Source organism: Ostrinia furnacalis, unplaced genomic scaffold, assembly GCF_004193835.3.
Source record: "Ostrinia furnacalis isolate ACB-3 unplaced genomic scaffold, ASM419383v2 OfSCF0322, whole genome shotgun sequence".
Lineage (NCBI taxonomy): Eukaryota > Metazoa > Arthropoda > Insecta > Lepidoptera > Crambidae > Ostrinia > Ostrinia furnacalis.
In genome coordinates this window covers 846,366-868,228 of record NW_021130561.1, presented here as the reverse complement: position 1 = coordinate 868,228, position 21,863 = coordinate 846,366, and the positions used below count along the sequence as shown (strand labels likewise).

General features: G+C 39.8%; 1 protein-coding gene across 2 annotated transcripts in view; it reads left to right on the top strand.

Moving 5' to 3' along the window:
• The first annotated feature begins 2,065 nt into the window (after positions 1-2,065).
• The window catches only part of Magi (membrane associated guanylate kinase, WW and PDZ domain containing protein magi), a 30,285-nt gene continuing 10,487 nt past the window's right edge, over positions 2,066-21,863 (top strand). The window contains exons 1-13 of one of the 2 annotated variants that reach the window (XM_028315333.1): positions 2,066-3,024; positions 4,227-4,423; positions 5,284-5,390; positions 6,187-6,286; positions 6,788-6,919; positions 7,768-7,897; positions 8,311-8,525; positions 10,415-10,536; positions 11,121-11,222; positions 17,488-17,593; positions 18,833-18,952; positions 19,847-19,977; positions 20,379-20,694. In XM_028315333.1, the coding sequence (XP_028171134.1) occupies positions 2,804-3,024; positions 4,227-4,423; positions 5,284-5,390; positions 6,187-6,286; positions 6,788-6,919; positions 7,768-7,897; positions 8,311-8,525; positions 10,415-10,536; positions 11,121-11,222; positions 17,488-17,593; positions 18,833-18,952; positions 19,847-19,977; positions 20,379-20,694 (1,999 nt within the window). In that variant the 5' untranslated portion in view covers positions 2,066-2,803. Of the gene's footprint in view, positions 3,025-3,787; positions 3,898-4,226; positions 4,424-5,283; positions 5,391-6,186; positions 6,287-6,787; positions 6,920-7,767; positions 7,898-8,310; positions 8,526-10,414; positions 10,537-11,120; positions 11,223-17,487; positions 17,594-18,832; positions 18,953-19,846; positions 19,978-20,378; positions 20,695-21,863 lie in introns of those variants that run through there. The other variant, XM_028315341.1, reaches the window with a different exon arrangement.

The following is a 21,863-nucleotide window of genomic DNA, read 5'->3' as shown; positions in this document are numbered from 1 at the left end:
GTGCTTTTAATATAAAATTTAGGTGGCACCGGGTGAAAATGTGCGGTAGGTACGGTGTATTTTGGAGCGCGCCGTAAGTCATACGGTTCACGCTCGGTTTCGAATAATAACGCGCGAATTTGTGATATGATAGCGCAGACACAGATAACTGGCCGTAAAAGTTTAAAATTTATGCGATTTTTGTCTGTATCGTTGAATTATTGATGTTAACTCGTTTCGAATTACTTTATGAAGTGGTGAATGAAGAGGTTTATTAATAAAGTTTTATTTAAAGGATCTTCTGATTCAGACTGCAGCGTTACTGCGAGCGCGTGATGAAAAATCTTTAATAAACATCTCTGACGCTTTCAAAAGCATGAATCGTTTTCTTTTTTGGTTAAATTGTGTCAAGGGACAATGACTTTTGCCCATACAAACCCACTTCACGGCTCAAATTCTTTCTGTATCGAATTTCTTACTTGCTTTAAGGCCTAAGATGCGCGCCGCGATAAGCTTTTATCGCGCTATTTTAACGAATTAAGCCCATTTATTATGTTTATCGTCTAAAATCATCGATAACATTTTATCACGGCGCGCGTCCTAGCCCGGCTGGATACCTGTTAGGTACAAGATCTTTTTAATAAACCCCACACTCATTAAGTATACCTATTTTAATGAACTATGTTTCAATCTTAGGACTTGCGGGAACTGTTTTTTGCTAGAATTACGCGTTCACACGAACATCGCGTACTTATGAATTGTCCCGTAAAAAACTGATCCGTTCGAATTTGTAATTACCTAAGTAGGTACGAATTTCAAACAGAGTTCGGTTTTGCGGGCCGTGGAAACGAGCCCATATAGGTATACCTTATTTATTATTGTCACTCATGATGGAAAGGTAGGATTCAATTTATTAACATAAATACGGGAACCGATAATTTAACACGCGCATAAGTACTTTTCTCGTAATTAAAATCTAGAAATAGTTCATTATACTGTCTAATTTAATTAAACTGTGGGCTAACAAACTGAATGTGCCAAGATGTATTGCGTTAAGTGTATGTAACGTTGGTCTGTTGGAATCCTTTCATGCGTGCGCGCAGAATTTATTGTGCTGTGTGGCTGTGTGTCGCCAATAATTCTTTAGACCGGGCAAGCGTGCCATAATATTACATTAGCTGGTGGTCTTAGTGCCTAGGTCACCTACCTAAATTTTAAACCGAATTTTAAGATTTTGACGATGTATTGATTTGATAATTCAAAGTGATAAAATAACATGGAATTAACAAGAAATCAATATTTGATGGAAAGTGACAAAGTTGTTGAAATGGTGTCACGGTAGTAGAGGATTACCTAACTTTTTCTTTTTTTTCTGTTTGTTCGTTCGTTCGTTTCAGCCGAAAGACGTCCACTGCTGGACAAAGGCCTCCCCCAAGGATTTCCACAAAGACCGGTCCTGCGCCGCTCGCATCCAGGCACCTCCCGCGACCTTCAACAGATCGTCGGTCCTACCTAGTGGGAAGCCTGCCCACGCTACGTCTTCCGGCCGAAGTCGCCACTCAAGAACTTTCCTCCTGCCCCAGCGGCCATCAGCTCTTCGAGCTATGTGCCCCGCCACTTTATTCTGATAAAATCTTTTAAATATCATCGATTGAGATTATTTTTGTCGTGATCATCAGTCTGAAGTCTGAATTGATTCAGTCTCCATTGCAGGAACACCAGTAACACCACCCTCTGAAACGTAAAGGAAGGAGCTTTTTTCAATCTCAGCTTTTTCTTCGTACAAAATTCTGCCGATAGATGGCCGAGCCCGATAGCACCGATAGTGAAGAACTTAGCGCCATCTATTAGAGAGTAGGATTACTATGTTCTTAAACACCTTGGATACCTCCTCGGATACCTCAACATTATAGTTATCTGTGCCTTAGCAGCAGCAGAATGTATGAAAATAAGGAATATAATAAAATATCGAAATACCTAAAAAATTTAATAAATAAAATAATTTTGTTAAAATAATATTTATTTAGATTGTTCATAAAAAAATCTATGGTTTAATTCACGAATTTTGATTTCTGTTGTTTATGGTCTATGGGTTTTCTTTTTGATTGATGTGATCGTTTTTAATTTTACAAGGTGTATTTTTGTGTAAAAAGTGTGATTAAAGTTATTTTGTGATTAGAAAAAACATATTCACTCTGAATATCTTGCTCTCGTTAAATGTTGCTCATGCATAATTAAATAAAAGACGAACGACCTTTCAGTAATCATACGTACATCTATAAACAAACAGCTGTAAGCTGTGCTTGTGTGCATGCACTTGTTGCACCTACTTTCAAAAACTTAGGAATTCACCCGTTTTGTGAGAAAGTGAACTTGATATTTTATTTACAAGCTGGTCCATAGAAATTAGTATTCACATTTACCGTTACTGTTGACGTTAGGACGTGGGAAATGCTTGTTGTTTTCATTTACGTTAAAGTTCGTTACAATGCACCTGCACTGCAGATAACTGCAACGGGTTGAACTCGCCGAGATTATGACACGGTCCGACGGAAGACGAATCGCAATCCAGTTAGTTGTTACGTGGAATCTATTATTGCAGTGCAGGTAGAAAACACGACCCGACAAGTGAAGAGTCGACAGACCTCAAAATGACTCATACGTGGTCACTGGCATGCAGTTATTGTTTTGTTTTCGTGAATTCCTCGGCGATGACAGTGTTAGAAAAAGAAAAAAAGTGTTATCTGTGATTTTATGAATATGTTCTATTTTTGAAAATTTAAAACTTTTTGTGGAGTGTTGGAACATTACCTATTATTTTTTGATGAAAATGGCCCAAAATTCGATGGATTCTGATAGACTTTCGTCTGCTGGAATTTCAACACATAGCTCAGGAACTGCTGGGACGGTTGGTGGTTCAGTGGTGGGTGTGAGAGTGGGTGATCCTGGTCTCAAAAGGGATGATGAAGATGAATACAACCTTGGGCCACTGCCCCCTATGTGGGAGAAGGCTTTTACTCCAACTGGGGAGGTCTACTTTATCGAGTGAGTACCTATTATCATTTATAACCCAAATTCAAAGAGATTCAACACAGTTTTCATTGACAACTTCATGTTAATGTGTCTGCTGCAATGATTGAAATGAAGTAACATAATTACAATTTCAATCAGGAGAAACTTGCAGAATTCATTATGTTTTTGCTCTTATAACCCCGATTTGATAGAGCACAGACGTCGACAGGTAGATTAGTAGTTCAAACAATGTTTTAAAGTAAATAATCCAGGGTTCGAGGATATATATCAAAGGATATATATCTTGATATATATCGGATATATATCCGATATATATCAAGCCGGTTTTAATGATATATATCAACTTTTAAAATTTATTACTGTATTTGTACTTTTTGACATGAGATTTTTATTTTTTTAGTTCATTTTGCCGTATTTCAAAGAAATTTTATGTTTTTGCTTTATTTCTCTGATTTCAGTTTTAAAAACATTAAAAACATGTTTATGTAACACTTATGCAATAGTATTCATGAATAATACAATAAAATAATAGTATGGCTTTCATACAAAATTGATATATATCAAAGTTGATATATATCCGATATATATCATAAATATCCGATATTTTGATATTTATAATAAATATCGGATATTTTCGAACCCTGAAATAATCTAAAATTAGTTTGTTAGTTCAACAGCATCTTTGCATAGTCGAGGTTCAGTGTTCGTATAATGGAAGTATATAAGAATGTTGGGCTTTCCCTCTCTTGAAAACTGCATATACATGCAAATTTTGCTATAACGCATGTAGTGTGCGACTAGTGAAACTTGTGAAGTGTTGTATCAAATGTGCATTGCAAAAAAAGATATATTTGTGATGATGTGCTTTGGAAAGAAATCTAAAAGGTATTTTGTTTGTGTTCATAAAAAACAGTGATAAAATTTTAATAGTACCTACTTATTATGAGGTTTTTCTCTCTTGAGTTTAATCTCAATGTTTATATTATACCTATGCAAGCATGGAAATTAGCATGGTGTCATGTGAAGAAATAAGAATATGGCATTGATGAGCTCAGTGGATGTATAAAATCCATACTATGGAAAAAAGCATTTTGTTCAAAAATTATTGAAAAGAATTCATCACAAATCATGCATTATGATTTAACTTTAGTAAACAATATCACAATTTAATCATAGAGCTGTGTGACTTCAACAACTTATATGTTATTTTTCAGCCACAACACTGGGACGTCCCACTGGCTAGACCCTCGTCTGGCAAGAGTACGGAAACACTCTCTCGGAGAGTGCGGTGAGGATGAACTGCCTTATGGCTGGGAACGAGTGACGGACGAACGATATGGGTCATATTATGTAGACCACATAAACCGAAGAACTCAGTACGAGAACCCTGTATTGCAGGCTAGACTGAGAGGTAATTCAACATCATAATTAAATATTTTAATGAGAACATTGTTACGAATTGCTTATGAAACAAAAAAGGAAAACATTTTTGAAGATGTAAACACTAGAATTCAGCTGAGAATAATTGTATAATTAAGAGGTGGTTGCAGTTTTGTGTAGACTTTAATTACGGTTATTAAGGAACACTAGAACAATCCTTAGCAGATGGGTGATCGTTCTTACTTATTTATAAACTTTAAAAAGAACGCTACTGTTTATACAGTTATGGTAACGCATCGTTACGGTCTGGGACCAAGCTATTATAACATAACTAGTTTTTCCAAGGAATTAGGAATGATAAATTGCTACCATGTTGAAGTAAAAGCATGGATTAATCGACCCAATTGAGCGTGCGATAGTATAATCTGAAACTGCTTATTATGCTACAGCACTGTTATGAGCAGTAAGCTCACTCCATGTAAAAAATGTTATGCTTGCAAGCCATAATAAGTGAATTCAAAGTATTTATTCTTAATAACAGTAGTTAAGAATTTTCAATTTATACAAGAAAAACTCAATGGTTTATTTAGGAGTATTGGAAAATATCTGTTGTAAATTGGATAGAAGAGTGTTGAATAATTTTATAGGCAATGATAATCCCCACTAGGACTCCATCCAAGGTTAATTCTGGCCTTCCATGTCCAGAAAGTGTCATGGTTTTTGGACTGGGTTGCACCATCTTACTTTAACTTTAACATACGTCAAATGTCTGTCAAACTCCATACAAAAAACACCAGTTATTTACACACAAGTTACTGTTAAAGTACGATGGTGCAACTCAGCCTTAGTCGTTTCATAGCTTTTATCATTAAAATTAATTCTTCGTTCCAGCCAAGAACGCAGCGGAGAACAATGCCAATAACAAGCCCAATGGAGGAACGCCCACTGGGGAACTCAGAGGCGAGAGGTTCACTCTCTCACTCACTAAAGGCACTCAGGTACGTAGTGAAGGTAACCTTTTAAGTTTATTTTAAGGACGGTTAAATTGACAGAAGCACTCAGGGAACTGAGGGACAGGTTCACTCTCTCACTCACTAAAGGCACTCAGGTACGTAGAAAAGGTAACCTCAACCTCTTGAGTTTATTTTAAGTACAGTTAAAATTGACAGAAGCACTCAAAGAACTGAGAGGCGAGAGGTTCACTCTCTCACTCACTAAAGGCACTCAGGTACGTAGACGGTAACCTCAACCTCTTTTAAATTTATTTTAAGGACAGTTAAAATAGACAGAAGCGCATAAAGAACTGAGAGGCTAGAATTCCACTCTCTCACTCACTAAAGGCACTCAGGTAAGTAGAGGGTAACCTCAACCACTTTGGTTTAGTTTCATCATCGTCATTTCACCCAGACGTTCACTGCTGAAGACAGGCCTCCCCCAATGATTTCCGTATTAACCGGTTGGTAGGGGCCTGCATCCAGTGCTATCCTACTACTTTTTTGAGATTGTCTGTCCACTTTATGGTGGTGGACCTTGTGGTGGTTTAGTTTAGGGGCGACATATTATGCTCTGTGAATTCTGTGATACATAAGATATCCACAAAACCCTTACTAGACAGTTCATCTTTGGATGAACTGTCACAGTTAAGGTGTCTGATTTGAAGCTACGTAAACACCTTAGCATATCATGTAGATGTAAGAAAATACTAAGTAACAATATTGCAACATAAATTACCTAGGTATATTACTAGTGTGATATTCTGTTGTTGACCATTGGTAAATGTGTTTTTTTTTCCAGGGTTTGGGCTTCACTCTCATCGGCGCTGAAGGCATTCCAGAAACAGAAGGCTACCTCCAGATACGCAGTATTGTGCCCCACAGTCCAGCTTGGATAGATGGTAACTAAAAGCATCCCTATGAAGTCTATAAATTTATTACAACATTAATTACATACTCTTACTGTTTTCTGCTCAAAACTATCCATCATCATGTAATATTGCTGAATTTCTACACCCTATAAAATTTATTGAATGCAGCACTTGCAATTGAAACCGAATAACCAAACTCACTTATCACTCTTCTAATGTAAGAAGCAATCAAAGGATGTAGCACATTTATCAACTCGTAAAGGGATCGTAACCATATCAACTCAAGGCGGTCAGTATTCTTTGTATGAAACTCCATACCGCAACGAACACTTATCCAGACCGTAACGTAAACGATTGATCCCTTTACGAGATGATAAGCCTGCTATGACCATTTAGGCAAATAAATATGCGAATAGGCCTACCCAACATGTCTGGTCAGCGTTTTTTCTCGGCTAAAATAGATAAGTTCTTCCTCCTGCAGCAGAGACCAAAAATAACTTGATGATGAGATAACCAAAACATTGTTTCCAGGAGCTCTCCGTCCCGGCGATGTAGTGGTAGGCGTCAACAACCGAGCCGTCCGTGGATTATCGCACGCGCACGTCGCACAGATATTCCAGTCCATAGCTCCAGGGTCTGACGTCACGCTACATCTTGTTAGGGGTGAGTAACCTTGCTTTGAATTCATTGGTAAGGTGACTCTGAGGGCCGAAATATCAGAGTAAATACAAATGAGTAGGTCATCTTATTCATCATCTTCATAGAAACGCACGGGCGCGGTGTATTTGAGCGCGCCAACACGTATGCGGCGCGAACGCACACACTGACAAAATTTAGCGGGAATTAGCGGGGAGTCGTGGTTGCGCCAAATGGCGCGCTCACATACAAACCGCACTCGGTGCGTTTCTATGATGACGACCTACTCATTTGTATTTACTCTGGTAATATCCTAGACCTGGCCATAAACAGAAGAAGAAGAACGTTGCCTCCTTGCTGATATAAAGCAAGTTCATGTCAACAACCGAGTAATCCAGGGTCTCGCACGCGCACGTCGCGTAGTTCTTCCAGTCCATAGCACTGGGGTGTGACGTCACGGGTGAGCTAAACAACTTCATAACATTTAAAAAAGCGGTCGGTCCATCTACTAGTGGAAGGCCTGCCGACACTACGTTTTCCGGTCCATGGATTGGTCGCCACTCGAGAACTTTTCTGACACAACGGCCATTAGTTCTCCTAGTCACGAGTAAGTGCCGCGCCCATTGCAAGTTTGGAAATTTTTAATTTCGGTTACTTTGATTTTCCTGCAGATTTCCTCATTTCTAACTCACACAGGGAAACGCTGAGCATAGCACACTCCTTCGCCCTTTCGGTGACCTTGAGCCTTCTTATGAGGCCTTGGACGAATAAACTTGTCCAAGTATGAGGACTTTAGTAAACGACCACGCCATCGTTTTTTCGTCTTAACTAGGTATACACGATTCTTAAAAGTTAAAATAAATATTTTCCACCAGGTTACCCGCTATCGTTCGACTCCGAAGACCCAAACACTCGAGTTCTAAGCACTCTGGCGGTGGATGCCACCACTCCTGCCACCTCCGATGCGGTCGCTATGCAGCAGTTAACCAGAGCCCTGAGGACCAGGTGAGTCACGTAAGCCCCGTTGTACGTACGTTATCTTATAATTTCCATTGCAGGAGTACGACCCTTTCTAAACCAAGCAAATGGCGGATTTTGACTACACTTTCCACGCTGGCCAGACGCACTTAGGATGCCTGATGTTCGCATATATTTATCTCTTAGTCGAAACGCGATTCCCCCATAGCTTTGTGCGAATGCCACACTCTTACAAATGCCATACTCTGGCAAAGACAAATTTTATATTTTCGCCTACTTCATTGAAAATCTGTTTCTTCAATGAAATACCCGCTAAACGCAATGGCAAGCGTCCAGTGTAAATTATAATGATAAAAAAATGGTCTTATGATGCTTACAGACTGATTTCCATTCTACAATTTTGTAACTACAACATTCAATATTTAACAAACTTATTTCAGATTCAACCTGGACTCTCCCAACCACGTAGACCCGACCCAGGGTCGAGACGAGACGGACAACTCTCCAGTGACGCCTCACAGTCCCACCCAGCGGCGTCTGATGTCCCGGTCCTTTGACCTGGATGCTCAGGGACCGCGGCCTTTCTTAGACGAGAGCGAGGGACCACCTGTGCCCCGCTGTCCCTCTGCTGACCATTTACTGTCGCTGGCTACTGGTATGTCTTGTAAACGACGTAAAAACAGACTATTTTCCTAGGGTAATAACGATCCTGGTCGTTTGACCTGGATGCCCAAGGACCGCGGCCTTTCCTGAACGAAAGCGAAGGCCCAGTAGTATCTCGCGGTATGTTCTGGAAACTGCGTAAAAACAAACTGTTTTACAGTGATAATCAGTGTCATTTAGTGTCCTGGACGCCCAGGGACCGTGGCCTTTCCTAGATGAGGGTGAGGGACCGGCAGTGCCTCGCTGTCCCTCTGCTAACCATCTGCTGTCGCTGGCTACAGGTATGTTTTAGAATCTAAGGGAACAGACAACTTTCACAGTCCCACTCAGCGGCGTCTGATGTCCCGGTCATTTGACCTGGACGCCCAGGGACCGTAGCCTTTCCTAGATGAGGGTGAGGGCCCAGCAGTACCTCGCTGTCCCTCTGCTGACCATCTACTATCGCTGGCTACAGGTATGATTAGAATCTAGATCGAGGAAACATAGTCTAGCTAGAGCAATAAGTAGCATCTATTGTCGCTGGCTACAGGTAACGTAGATGCTATGGAAACAGACAACTTTCACAGTCCCACACAGCGGCGTCTGATGTCCCGGTCCTTTGACCTGGATGCTCAGGGGCCACGGCCCTTCCTGGATGAGAGTGAGGGACCACCTGTGCCCCGCTGTCCCTCTGCTGACCATCTACTGTCGCTGGCTTCAGGTATGTCTTGTAAACTACGTAAAAATAGACTATTTTCCTAGGGTAATTACGATCCTGGTCGTTTGACCTGGATGCCCAAGGACCGCGGCCTTTCCTGGACGAAAACGAGGGCCCAGTAGTATCCCGCGGTATGTTCTGGAAACTGCGTAGAAACAAACTGTTTTACAGTGATAATCAGTGTCATCTAGTGTCCTGGACGCCCATGGACCGTGGCCTTTCCTGGATGAGGGTGAGGGACCGGCAGTGCCTCGCTGTCCCTCTGCTAACCATCTGCTGTCGCTGGCTACAGGTATGTTTTAGAATCTAAGGGAACAGACAACTTTCACAGTCCCACTCAGCGGCGTCTGATGTCCCGGTCATTTGACCTGGACGCCCAGGGACCGTAGCCTTTCCTAGATGAGGGTGAGGGCCCAGCAGTACCTCGCTGTCCCTCTGCTGACCATCTACTGTCGCTGGCTACAGGTATGATTAGAATCTAGTTCGAGGAAACATAGTCTAGCTAGAGCAATAAGTAGCATCTATTGTCGCTGGCTACAGGTAACGTAGATGCTATGGAAACAGACAACTCTCACAGTCCCACCCAGCGGCGTCTGATGTCCCGGTCCTTTGACCTGGATGCCCAGGGGCCACGGCCCTTCCTGGATGAGAGTGAGGGGCCACCTGTGCCCCGCTATCCCTCTGCTGACCATCTGCTGTCGCTGGCTACAGGTATGTTCTAGTAGGAAGGAAACAGATTACTCCCCCATGGCGTCTCACTGTCCCACCCAGGCTATTATTTGACCTGGACGCCCAGGGGTCGACAACTAGACAACTCTTCAACAGTAATAACCAGTGTCCTCGTGTCCCGGTAGTTTGAGATGGTAGTGGCAGGAAAACTATAGAAATTGCTCTCACTAGAGTGGCGCCACTGTCCTGTTACTCGCCAGTGGCGCCAACTGGTGAGTGCAAAGAGGATATCCTTCAATAGAGACTGTAGACGCAACTAAAGCCCGGTTTGCGAGCACGTAGAATTTTGTCCAATGACCCCAAGCTATCCATGCGGCCACAGTGAGTGTGCGAGCGCGACAGCAACATAATTACGCGCGAGCGATAAGGGTGGGTAGCTTGGGGTCATTGGACAAAATTCTACGTGCTCGCAGACCAGACTATAGGTGTTTTAAATAACATTGTATGTCCTACAGAGCACCAACCTCGCGGGCTCGGCAGCGAAGCGGGTCGTGAATTACTACTGACGCTGCGGCGCGGCGCGGCGGGCTTCGGCTTCACCATCGCCGACAGCGTGCATGGGCAGAAGGTCAAGAAGGTGAGCTTACACCGCATTATCATCAGGTCATTTGATCTAAAATCAAAGACCCACTGTAAAGTATCAGAGGTTCAAGAATTTATGGCAATTTTTGGGATTTTGTCGTCGAAAACATCACAATTTCATCCTTCGACATTGAAAGACTTTCTTTTGATTTCAAGTGTACATATCTTTCTCTTTTAATAAAACTCTCGTGTCTCGTTGTGTTTGTAACTAAACTCGTCCGAAACGTTTAACCGATTCTTATAAAATTTTGTAGATATGTGAATAGGACGTAAAATATATTTCAAACCCCTTTTTGGCACAAAAATATCTGTTTATGTATAGTTTTAAATCTCTGTCTTTTTGAATTTTCTTTTTGGGTCAAATGAAGTTTTATTTATTTTATTTTATTTTTGTTTTACAAGGAAAACAATACAGTGTAAAAACTATGTAGACTAACATTTTAGAAAACTTATAACCATTAACATGTTTTCACATTTAGAGCCTGTTATTTTTTTTGATATTTTTTTGATCTTATCTCCTAGCCTAGATGTAAAACAACGTTTGGTGGGTCAACTAGTAGACTCAATTTATCTTTTTAGGTATTAGATCGCAGCAGATGCGCAGGATTGCGCGAAGGCGACCTCTTGCTACAAATAGGCGACACAGACGTCAGACACTCGCCGCACCAACACGTGGTCCAAGTGAGTTCCTGTTTTAAGATAAGATAAGATAAGATAAGATAATCATTTATTGTCTTTTCTGTGTTAGTACATTGGTTGTTAAAAATAATACATGCATGTCAAGGTATCAACAGAATTATCCATTTCGGACGTACAATATTTGGTAGTATAAATTATTTCACTAATTGGATTTAATATCATTTACATGTCAGTTTTACAGTTGTTTACTTGTCATTAAAATTATTAATTGATTTCGGACGTATAATATTATAGTAGTCACAAATTATTACATTAATTGGATTTCATTTCATTTACATGTCAATTTTACATTAGTTTACTTGTCATTAAAATATTCATTGAGGTCATAAAAACATTTGGTTAGTAGCCAGTCCTTGAGCGTTCTTTTAAATTTAGGGCCCTCTAAAGATTTTATAAAAACGGGTAGCTTATTAAACACTTTGATGCCCATTACAAATACACTTTTGCTAAGGATATAGCTCGAGGAATTTACTATACACATGTCATACTTATGCTGAAGTCTTAAATTATGTTTCATCTCATTTTTTCTACGGAAATGCTCAGAATGATTCTTTACAAATAAACTTGTTTCTAGAATGTAAATACAAGTAAGAGTAAGAAATTTATGATACTTAAAAATATCTCTTAATGAGTCAAATCTATTTATTTTATAAATGGTCCGCAAACATTTCTTCTGAAGAATGAAAGTGGAGCTAATGTTAACGGAGTTGCCCCAAAATATTATGCCGTATGTCAGAATAGGATAGACATATCCGTAGTATGCAGTTTTAGCAACCTCAATAGATGTTATGTTTGTTAATATTGATATTGCATAACAACAGCTTGAGATTTTATTATTAATTTTATCAATATGTGACTTCCAATTTATATTAGAATCAACAGTGATACCCAGAAATCTTATTTCAGACGCTTGCTCGATCTTTGTGCCATCTAGTACAATATTTAAGTCCAAAGGCCTTTTCTTATAATTTCTAAATTCAATTAATTTCGTTTTGGCTAAATTTACCTTCAGGTTAATGGATTGCAACCAGTTTACTACAAGTTTTAGTGTTCTATATATTTCGTTAACTAAGTTATCTCCACTCACACTGTCCCCAGACATGAATATTGTGGCATCGTCAGCAAACATGACACACAAATGGTCTATGACACGAGGAAATTCATTTACATAAACTAGGAATAGAAGAGGTCCCAGAATACTGCCCTGCGGCACTCCAAGATTGATGTTTTCATAAATTGACTGTACTCGTTTAATGGTCTTTGATTTTTTGTCATAACTGTCGAGTATGGTCGCCTGAACTCTATTTGTGAGATATGACTCCATCAAGCTCAAGGCACGCCCACGGATTCCTATATGATCGAGCTGTTTTAATAAAATTCTATGCACTACACAATCAAATGCCTTTGATAAGTCCAAAAACAGTCCTATACATGTTTTTTTCCTATCAACATCAATACATATTTGCTTGAGTATATTAAATATGGCCATTGTTGTATTTTTACCCTTCTGAAATCCAAATTGGTTAGAATGTAATGTATTATGTTTGTCCAAAAATGAAGTGATCCTTATTGATATAACCTTTTCGAATATTTTAGAGAAATTAGATAACAAAGCTATAGGTCTATAGTTACCAATTTCATCTCTAGGCCCTTTCTTGTGGAGAGGTTTTACTAATGCCTTTTTTAGTTCAGTTGGGAAAATTCCTGTTTCAAGAGTCAAGTTTATAATGTGTGTCAAAGGTTCAGCTATGAAGTCAATACTTGATTTTATTTTTGCCATAGGAATGTTGTCATAACCTGTACTTTTTTTGTTTTTTAGTCCCTTTACTATGTTTTTTATTTCAGAGCTATTTACTGGTGACATAAAAATGCTGTGTAAGTTTGATTCTGTTATAGGCTTATAATGCACTTCTGTCACGGACTGTGTAGTATTGTTACAATTAACAAAATAGTCATTCATTGTTTCAGCTATGTCAGAGGGATCGACAATCACAATATCGTCCTTTTTAAGCGACTCTAGCGTGTCTTTTATGTTGTTAGTGTTATTTGTATTTTGTTTAACTAGTTCCCAAGTGGCTTTATTTTTATTTGTGCTCTGATGTAGGTAAGTTTTATTAGTGATTATTCTAGATTGTCTTGTAACTAGTTTTAGGACTTTGCAGTATGTTTTATACTTTGTTTTAGTGGCTGCACAATTTGATTTTCTATTTTTTAGATATAGTTTTCTTTTGATCCTACTAGACACTACAATACCCTTTGTTTTCCAATTTGGTGTTCTTTTATATGTAATTTTAACTTTATTTGTAGGGACACAAAGATTAAAAATTAAACAAAACTTTTCTAAGAACATGTTATAAGCTTTGTTTGGACAAGTTTGATCATAAACATCTGAAAACGATATTTGTGACATATACTTCAAAAATATTTCGGAACACTTTGGGTCTCTTTTGAAAATATACCAATATCCTTCAGTGAAACTACGATTAAGGGGAACCGATAAACACTGACAAGTATGATCGGATAAGCCTAAATCAAGAATTTTTACGTTATAGTGTTTTTTATTCGTGAAGATATTGTCAATGCACGTTTGTGAGTGCTCAGTTATCCTAGTAGGTACATTAATTGTGTGATGGAATTTAAATGATCTGAATATGTTTAAAAACAATTCAGTTTTGTGATTTTTTTCAAGCAAATTTATATTGAAATCGCCCAAAATGAAGACGCTTTTAAAACGGTTTCTTACTCTAGTTATTAGTCTAGTAAGTAATTCGTCTAAACTGTTGAAGAAGATATCTAGATTACTGTCTGGTGTCCTATAGATACATATTATTAGATAGTTTAAGCCTCGTATTTGGATACCACAACACTCGAAATGTCTTTCTAATGACATTTCTGAAATCCATTTTAGTTCATAGCAGTCTAATGAATTTTTAGTGTAGATTGCAACCCCACCACGTTTTTTACGTTTACGGCAGAAATGAGCAACCTTTTTATATCCATCTATTTGAAATATCTCTACTTCTTCATCATTCAAAAACGTCTCACTGAAACAGCACACATCCATTTTTTCTTCATGCATTAATAGGGATAATTGGTCGACCTTAGATGTTATACTTTGAGTGTTTAAATGCATTAAATTAAATCTATATTCACTTTGAGTCACGAAAAAAATTATTTTTATTGGTTGCTTCTATTGTAGTAGTACCGTTCAAACTTACAGAAGCAGCCTCCGTAACATTGTCATTTTTTTTAAAGAATTGTGTAATTTTTGTTTGTACTCGATTTGCAACATTAGTACTAATTGTCTTTTTCCATCTACTTGAGTGATTTAATAAATTCATTTTATAATTTATTCTGATAATTTCCCTCGAAAGCAAACCACCTATGCGCCGCTTATGATTCAGCACACCATCATCATATCTTAGGGGTACAAAAGAAATGTTTGGAAGTTGAGCGCATAACATACGTATTATTTCATTTTGTTTGTATACATTTATATAATTATTTTCGTTAACCTCACCAATCAATACATTCGTGTTACTAAGCAATGACAAGTAATAATATAAGATACATTTGAATCTAAGAGGGTTTCTATCATTTGATCCGGCTAAAATTATAACATAGTCCAAATGTGTAAATTCACTACATACAGCGTTACATGATAATAAAACATGATGCAAACAAGCATTTGGCTTTAATATGGACGTAACTTGGAAATCATTGCCTAGTACATTTTGCAGTTGTTTACAAATACCTTTTCCCCCCTGATCACCAAACAATACCACCTTTCTTCTTAATGAAGTGCTTACATCCTTTTTTCTTCCAGTTTGATCTATTGGTATATTCGAAGAATCATCTAATGCGTTTTGAGTTTCCTGTTTTGTGGAGAGATCTTCAAATTTTTTGTCCAAATTATATGAAACTGTCGAATAGGGTTTCTGGTTTAACTTCTCAGTTTGACTACAAGATGTATGATTTCGCGTATGTCCATCAAGGTTCTTTGTTCTTTGGTTCTTTTTTGGCGTCGATCGGCATATATGTGTAAGTTTATCAGTTTTATTTTCGTATTTCTTTATTTGTTTTTTAAGTTGGCAATTTTCTGATAATAAATTTTCTATTTCATGTTCAGCTCTTTTAAGCATCGTTTTTAACATAGATATCTCAGTTTTATGTTCCTCTAACTCCTCTTTGAGATCGTATCTCATTTCCGGGCAACTTCTATTTAAAGTAGATTTTTCTATTATTGAGCAATCATTATCACCTGAATCCTCAGCGGAGAGTGACTCAAAAGAGTTTTTCTTGCACGTGTAGGTATGTTTACTTTCTGTTTAGTACGTTGAGTGATATTTCTTTCCGAAGTAGATATGTTGGAGACAGAAGATACCGTTGGTGTACTGTGATAATCCTGCTGTAGGTCTCTCGGGCTGTCCTCCAAAGTGGGTGCATTTGAAAATGAGATTTCCGTGGAAGTACCAGGTGTTGTTGTATTGTAGACCGAGGAAGATGTCCTTGGATTATTTGGGAAACCTTGCAGATTACTTTCATTTTGTTCTGCTGAAGATGTGTGGAGGGACGGTGATGCATGTGTGATGGCACACTTGTGAAGATGACCAATACATTTATAACACTTCCATACGTAGTTTTTCTTCTGTTTCTTCAGATAATACATTTTTTCTGACACGTCAGTGCAATTCAGATGGTAAAGTTTCTTACAGCACGAGCAAGTTAGAATTTGTCGATTTGTCATTATTTTGTTACATTTGGCACATTTATTCGCCATCTGGATGCCGTATGTCCGTTGCTCCTATGTAAATGTCCTTTTCGTACGTGTGTCACAAGCCGCCGGCCACGGCCGGTCGCCGCCGCTCAGTGCGAATGATTCATCAACAGTACGCGCACGCGCACGGTGAGAGCGAAGCCGCAGCGGTGATAAAATCGTTGGTCACACAAAATTTTACAATGTTTTCGCTAATATTTTCACTATTAACGAGAATTTCGGAGTACGGTTTTCACTATGGTATAGTTCGGAACAATGTCTACACAATGGTATGTAGTAGCACTTCAAACTTCATTTTTTTACATGGTTTACAAATTAATTTGCACGGAGAGAATAGTAACACGTCTGCTTACGACAAGCGCGCGCGCGCGGGGGTNTTATTGGTTAATATTTTTAATTAAAAAATATCTTTTAATTTACGCGGTACTTTGTGGTTGAGTGAAAATCGTCCGTCATTGGTTACTGAGTTGGCCAAGGGCTTAGCGGCCAATTAGCAAGCAGAATGGTATATTGCCATGTTTGTTTAAATTACAAGCTTTGCTTAGTTTGGGACTAGAGGCGCTATGTAAAATAATTTCTTACTTCTGACATCCCTGAACCCGACAGANTATTAACGCGAATTTTACTGGTTTGATTCCTATTTCACTGTACAGTCAGAGTCAAATAGCTCGTGACACCTAAAGTAGACAAATATACTGGTCATCACAAAAATCGGCCCACCTACGTTTTACAGGAAAACTCATTTCTACTGACACAATCATGGTGCCCCAACAATATTGGTGTTATTTGAAAGCCCAATAAATATCCTTAAAGAAAAACACATTTAATTTCTTAATAAACGATTAACATAAACACGATATACAATAAATGTGACTTGAAAAATACCTCACTTTGAGCTCACCTCTGGGATCAATTAGACCAATTTTTATGGTTATAAAACCAAATAATGATCTCACGTGTCCTCTTTAACAGATTGATAGTGATTAATCTTAACTTAACAATTTTATAGCCATAAATGTTGGCTCAAGCGTAACTAACTATTTTTTGAAGAAGTGACTCTGGATTCTTCTACAGACACATTTTTGGGGTAAAAACCTTTCCTTTAATGAAATGAAGTTTAGAGCTAGGCTTTTAAATGGTGCCAATATTAGTGGGAAGTGGGGATGCATACGTTTGAAAGTGCTTGTCGCGGGAGGCTCGATTTTTGTGATGACCAGTGTAGTTCACAACACGACACGTCTTTGTTAGAATTGGAATAAGGTTGTGTTGTCAACTTTTTGCTTTGACTATCAATAGTGTAGGTAATATGGAGAAAAATGACTATTCAAGAAAGAGATGTGAGCGTTCTCATCGCTGCAACTCTGAATCTCCATTGAATGTCAAGTTTGTTCCGTGTGTACATGGAGAGATGGTATCTTAAATTATTCTAAAATACCTATGATTACTTACAACGTAATATTTGTCACCTAGGTGCTGAAGGAATGCCCGGCGATGCACGAGACTACCCTCCGAGTGTGGCGCCGTAATACCGCGCGCGCGCCGCGCAGCCGCTCGGCCACTAGGCTTCAACCTGCAGGTAAAGATAAATTCAATGTATTCACCTTCATATTTTAACCCTCTGTTAGCCACAACATGTTTAAAAAAATATTGGTGGTCGACACTATGATACAATACAGGGTGTTGGGTTTAAAATGTTCATACAAAATAAAATGTGTAAAATCAGATTTGTATGAAAACTAAAATAATGATATCAATTTTCTGACTTCACCATACCATTTATATGCACATGTTAACATGGGTTAGTGTCGGCTTATAAACCCATTTACCTAACACTGTATAAATAAATAAATATGTGATAGGCATGACATGTTCAATGTTATGGTGGAATTAATAAATTCGCCAGAGCTCTAAAGGCTTTTTTTAGAGCAAACGCTTCTTTGATTATGATCAGTCCCACCGTTAGACAAGTGGCAAAACTCGACGGTCATAATTTCGAAAGGCTTCATCTATCTTTAATTTAGAATCGCTCTAATCTCCGGCGTTTATTTGTATGGAGTTACTTCGCATCGTGAACGGATTCGATTTTCAAAGCGATGAAAAAGTGCCACTTGTCTTGTCGGAGTGCCCTGTGAGAAAGAGGGCCGTGAATAAATGTGATTGACTGTCTTAAAGTAGCACTTATTTCAAAACGACATTGACCGCCTCTGTGGTCTAGTGGTAAGATCACCTGCTTCAGATGCAGAGGTCCCGGGTTCGATTCCCAGTGGGGACAGATTTTTTAAGATAGCCAGTTCCTCCGTGGTTAAGGATTCCGGGTGATGCTCGCTTCCACTTTCAGCCTGATCGTCACTTACCATCAGGTGAGATACAGGAGTTTCCCTGCGTGATCGAATCAGAAATGAGGAGATCCGTAGGAGAACCAGAGTGACTGACATAGCCCGCAGAATCGCTAAAATCAAGTGGCAGTGGGCGGGGCACATAGCTCGCAGAGCTGACGGCCGCTGGGGCAGGAAAGTTCTTGAGTGGCGACCACGAGCTGGAAGACGTAGCGTGGGCAGGCCTCCCACTAGGTGGACCGACGATCTGGTGAAGGTCGCGGGAAGTACCTGGATGCGAGCGGCGCAGGACCGGTCTTTGTGGAAATCCTTGGGGGAGGCCTTTGTCCAGCAGTGGACGTCTTTCGGCTGAAACGAACGAACGAACGAACGAGATACAGGCCAAGAGCTTCCTCGTTGTAAATAAAAAAACATAAGATTCCACAGAATTTAGCTTGATGTGTTACTATTTGTACCTAATAAACAATATTTTGCTATAGCCGCTCCCGCCAGCCAGCTCGGCCGCAGCAAGACGCCCACGGCCGAGCAGCTTCGGGCGCCGCTGCACGCGCCGCGCGATCTCAACAGCAACGTCAACGCCTTGGACGAGATGAACTCAGGTAATAATTTAAAATAAACTAGTTATTTAAAGAAAGAAAGAAAGAAATTTACTTGATTTATCCTTATTGTGGACTTTGTTACAGGGCAATAAGGTTCAAAATTTGCATTCGTTTCGTTCATTCGTTTTAACGTTCTGCATAAAAACGTTATTCGTTGCGCTCGCACACTCACTGCGGGCGCCCGTCGCACAGTCGCGACAGCAATATAATTACGCGCGAGCGATAAGGATGTGTAGCTTGGGGTCATTGGACAAAATTCTACGTGCTCACAGACCGGGATTTACCTCTGGACAAAGGCTTGCCTCAAGACTTTCCAATACGACCGGTCCTGCGTTCTCATCCAGGTGCTTACAGCTACCTTCACCAGATCGTCTCGGTCTACCGAATAAGACTGACAGCTTAACTACACTACGTCATCCGATCCGTGGTCGCCACTCAAGAATTTTTCAGTTTTACGAGCTCTGTAGCCCGCCCACTGCTACTTAGCCTCAGTTTCCACCAAAGCGAAGAGGAAATATGTGTTTTTGGGAAAACCAATCAGATTTTTCCCACATCATTTGCGCACAGCTTCGGTTCGGAAATCTGACTCTTTATTTGAATAACGAGATGAGTGTTTGAACACATCTTTTCTTCTCTTCGCCTTGGTGGAAACCCGGCAAAGTTTGAGAATCTGCGGGCTATGCTGGTTAACTTGGTGCTACTTAAGCTGAGTTGCACCACCTAACTTTGACCGTAACTATAACGATAACCGGCGTATTTTGTATGGAATTTGACAGATTTTTGACGTTTGATAAAGTCAAAGTAAGATGGAGCAACCCAGCCTTACAGTCCTACTAATTTCTGATTTCTATTATTATCAAGTAGTGTTGATTTTTCATGTATTTTAATTCACAGTGGACGCTACATACGCAGTGCCTGACCACAAAGGGCGTGAACGGGAGAGCCTGATCGACCGGCGCCGCCGGAGTTCTACTCCCGGCGGTCGTTTGACACTACCCGGCGTCGCGCCCTGGAGCGAACCACAGGTAATTTTAACCTACTCTTCTATGTGTTGTGCTTGTAGCTTTATTTGTTTGTAAAAACACTTCCAAACTTTAAAAACTGACAATATGAAAGTGGGTCTCCTGCGACCCTGTTTTATCTTTTAACCACCTCACATCAAACCTCTAACCAAATATGGGCGTAGCCTGTTTTGTTAACAAAAACATAAAATCATTTTTACCGCGACAATCAGGTAACATTCCCCGCATTCGCCACCCCGCGTATTTTGTCATTTCATCTTTGCTTGCGAACATCGAGGACATCTTTTAAATATGTATGTCATAAGAACAAGTATGTTTGACAAGTAGCAGAAGACTGCAATTTTTTTGATATAACTGTATAGACAATCTTCTTCATACCTATTATAACCCATCTCTCCCTCCAGGAAAATCAATGGCAAGAACGCGAAACCTGGGTGGACAACTCCAACATCAGAAACTGGGCGGAAAGCGCCCAGAAATGGGGCGAGGGCGGCAACGGCAACGGCTGGGCGCCTACCGAAGGCGGCAACGGCAACTGGGCGCCTACCGAAGGCGGCAACGGCAACTGGGCGCCTGCCGAAGGCGGCAACGGCAACTGGGCGAACGGCGAGCAGTGGCCCGGCAACTGGGCGGAAGTGCCGACGCCCACGGTGCATGTTGATATGAACGCTGCTTACTGGAGAGGCAACGCCAGTGTGGCGGATAGCAGCGACAATGGAGGTGAGTTTTGACAGTTTTTAACCTCTTTTTGACAGTTAGGTACATCTTCCAGGAAAACCAGTGGCAAAAGCGCGTAAGCAGCGACAATGGAGGTGAGGTTTTACTGTGTATCCATCCTTCTCGCTAGATGCTAGCACGAGCGACAGTGTCAGATAGAATCGAAACTACCACGGTGCTAACATCAGGTGCCCGCAGCCAGCGTGACTGCTAGCAGCAACAATGGAGGTGAGAATTAACTCTCTCTCACACCAAGCTAGATGTTAGCATAGGCTTGTGTAAGACTTATTATTTTTATTCTACATGTATCATAATATAAGCTGTATGTTTTCCTAATAAAGAAAAATTAAATAAAATAAGCAACAGTAACAGGTAGACTCGAAACTACCACAGTGCTAACACTAGGTGTTGTAAAGTTAATCGTGTGTATGTAGTGTGTTGAGTATGAGTAGGGAAACGGGCAGTCACAACAAATATTAATTTCGTACTACACTCGCGAGCAAAAATATGGAATCATCCTGTTTGTTTCGAGCGATCACAAAAACTAAATGACTAATAAAAGACAAATAAAAATGGTGCCATTTTAAAGGTAATATTATAAACTTTAAATTGATACCACAGATACATACATAGTCATTTAGTTCTTAAGATCGCTCTGAATAAAACACAAGGGGATGATTCCATACTTTTGCTCGTAAGTATAGTTTATTACGCACAAGTACAATGTTGCAATAAAATAAAGTAGGTCATCATACCTAAGTTCATTGACATCTAGACGCTACAGTGTCTTCACCCTCTGTGCACGTTGATATGAACGCTGCCTACTGGAGAGGCAACGCGAGTGTGGCTGATAGCAGCGACAATGAAGGTGAGTTTTAACCTTTTTTCTACCCTCTTGTTAGCGACAAGAGATATCAAATATAATACTCGCTAAGCGATGCTCGCTTGGCCACACGAAAGGTGGTGGACAACAAGGTGAACAGACGACGACCTCATAAAAGTAGCAGGAAGGCGCTGGATGCAAGCCGCTACCAATCGGCCAATCTGGAAATCATTGGAAGAGGCCTATGTTCAGCAGTGCTCGTCCTGTGGCTGAAAATAATGATGATGATTCTAGCTTGGCGGTCGCTAAGAACCCAGCCGCTATTCTACTGTTTATTATTTACTCTGAT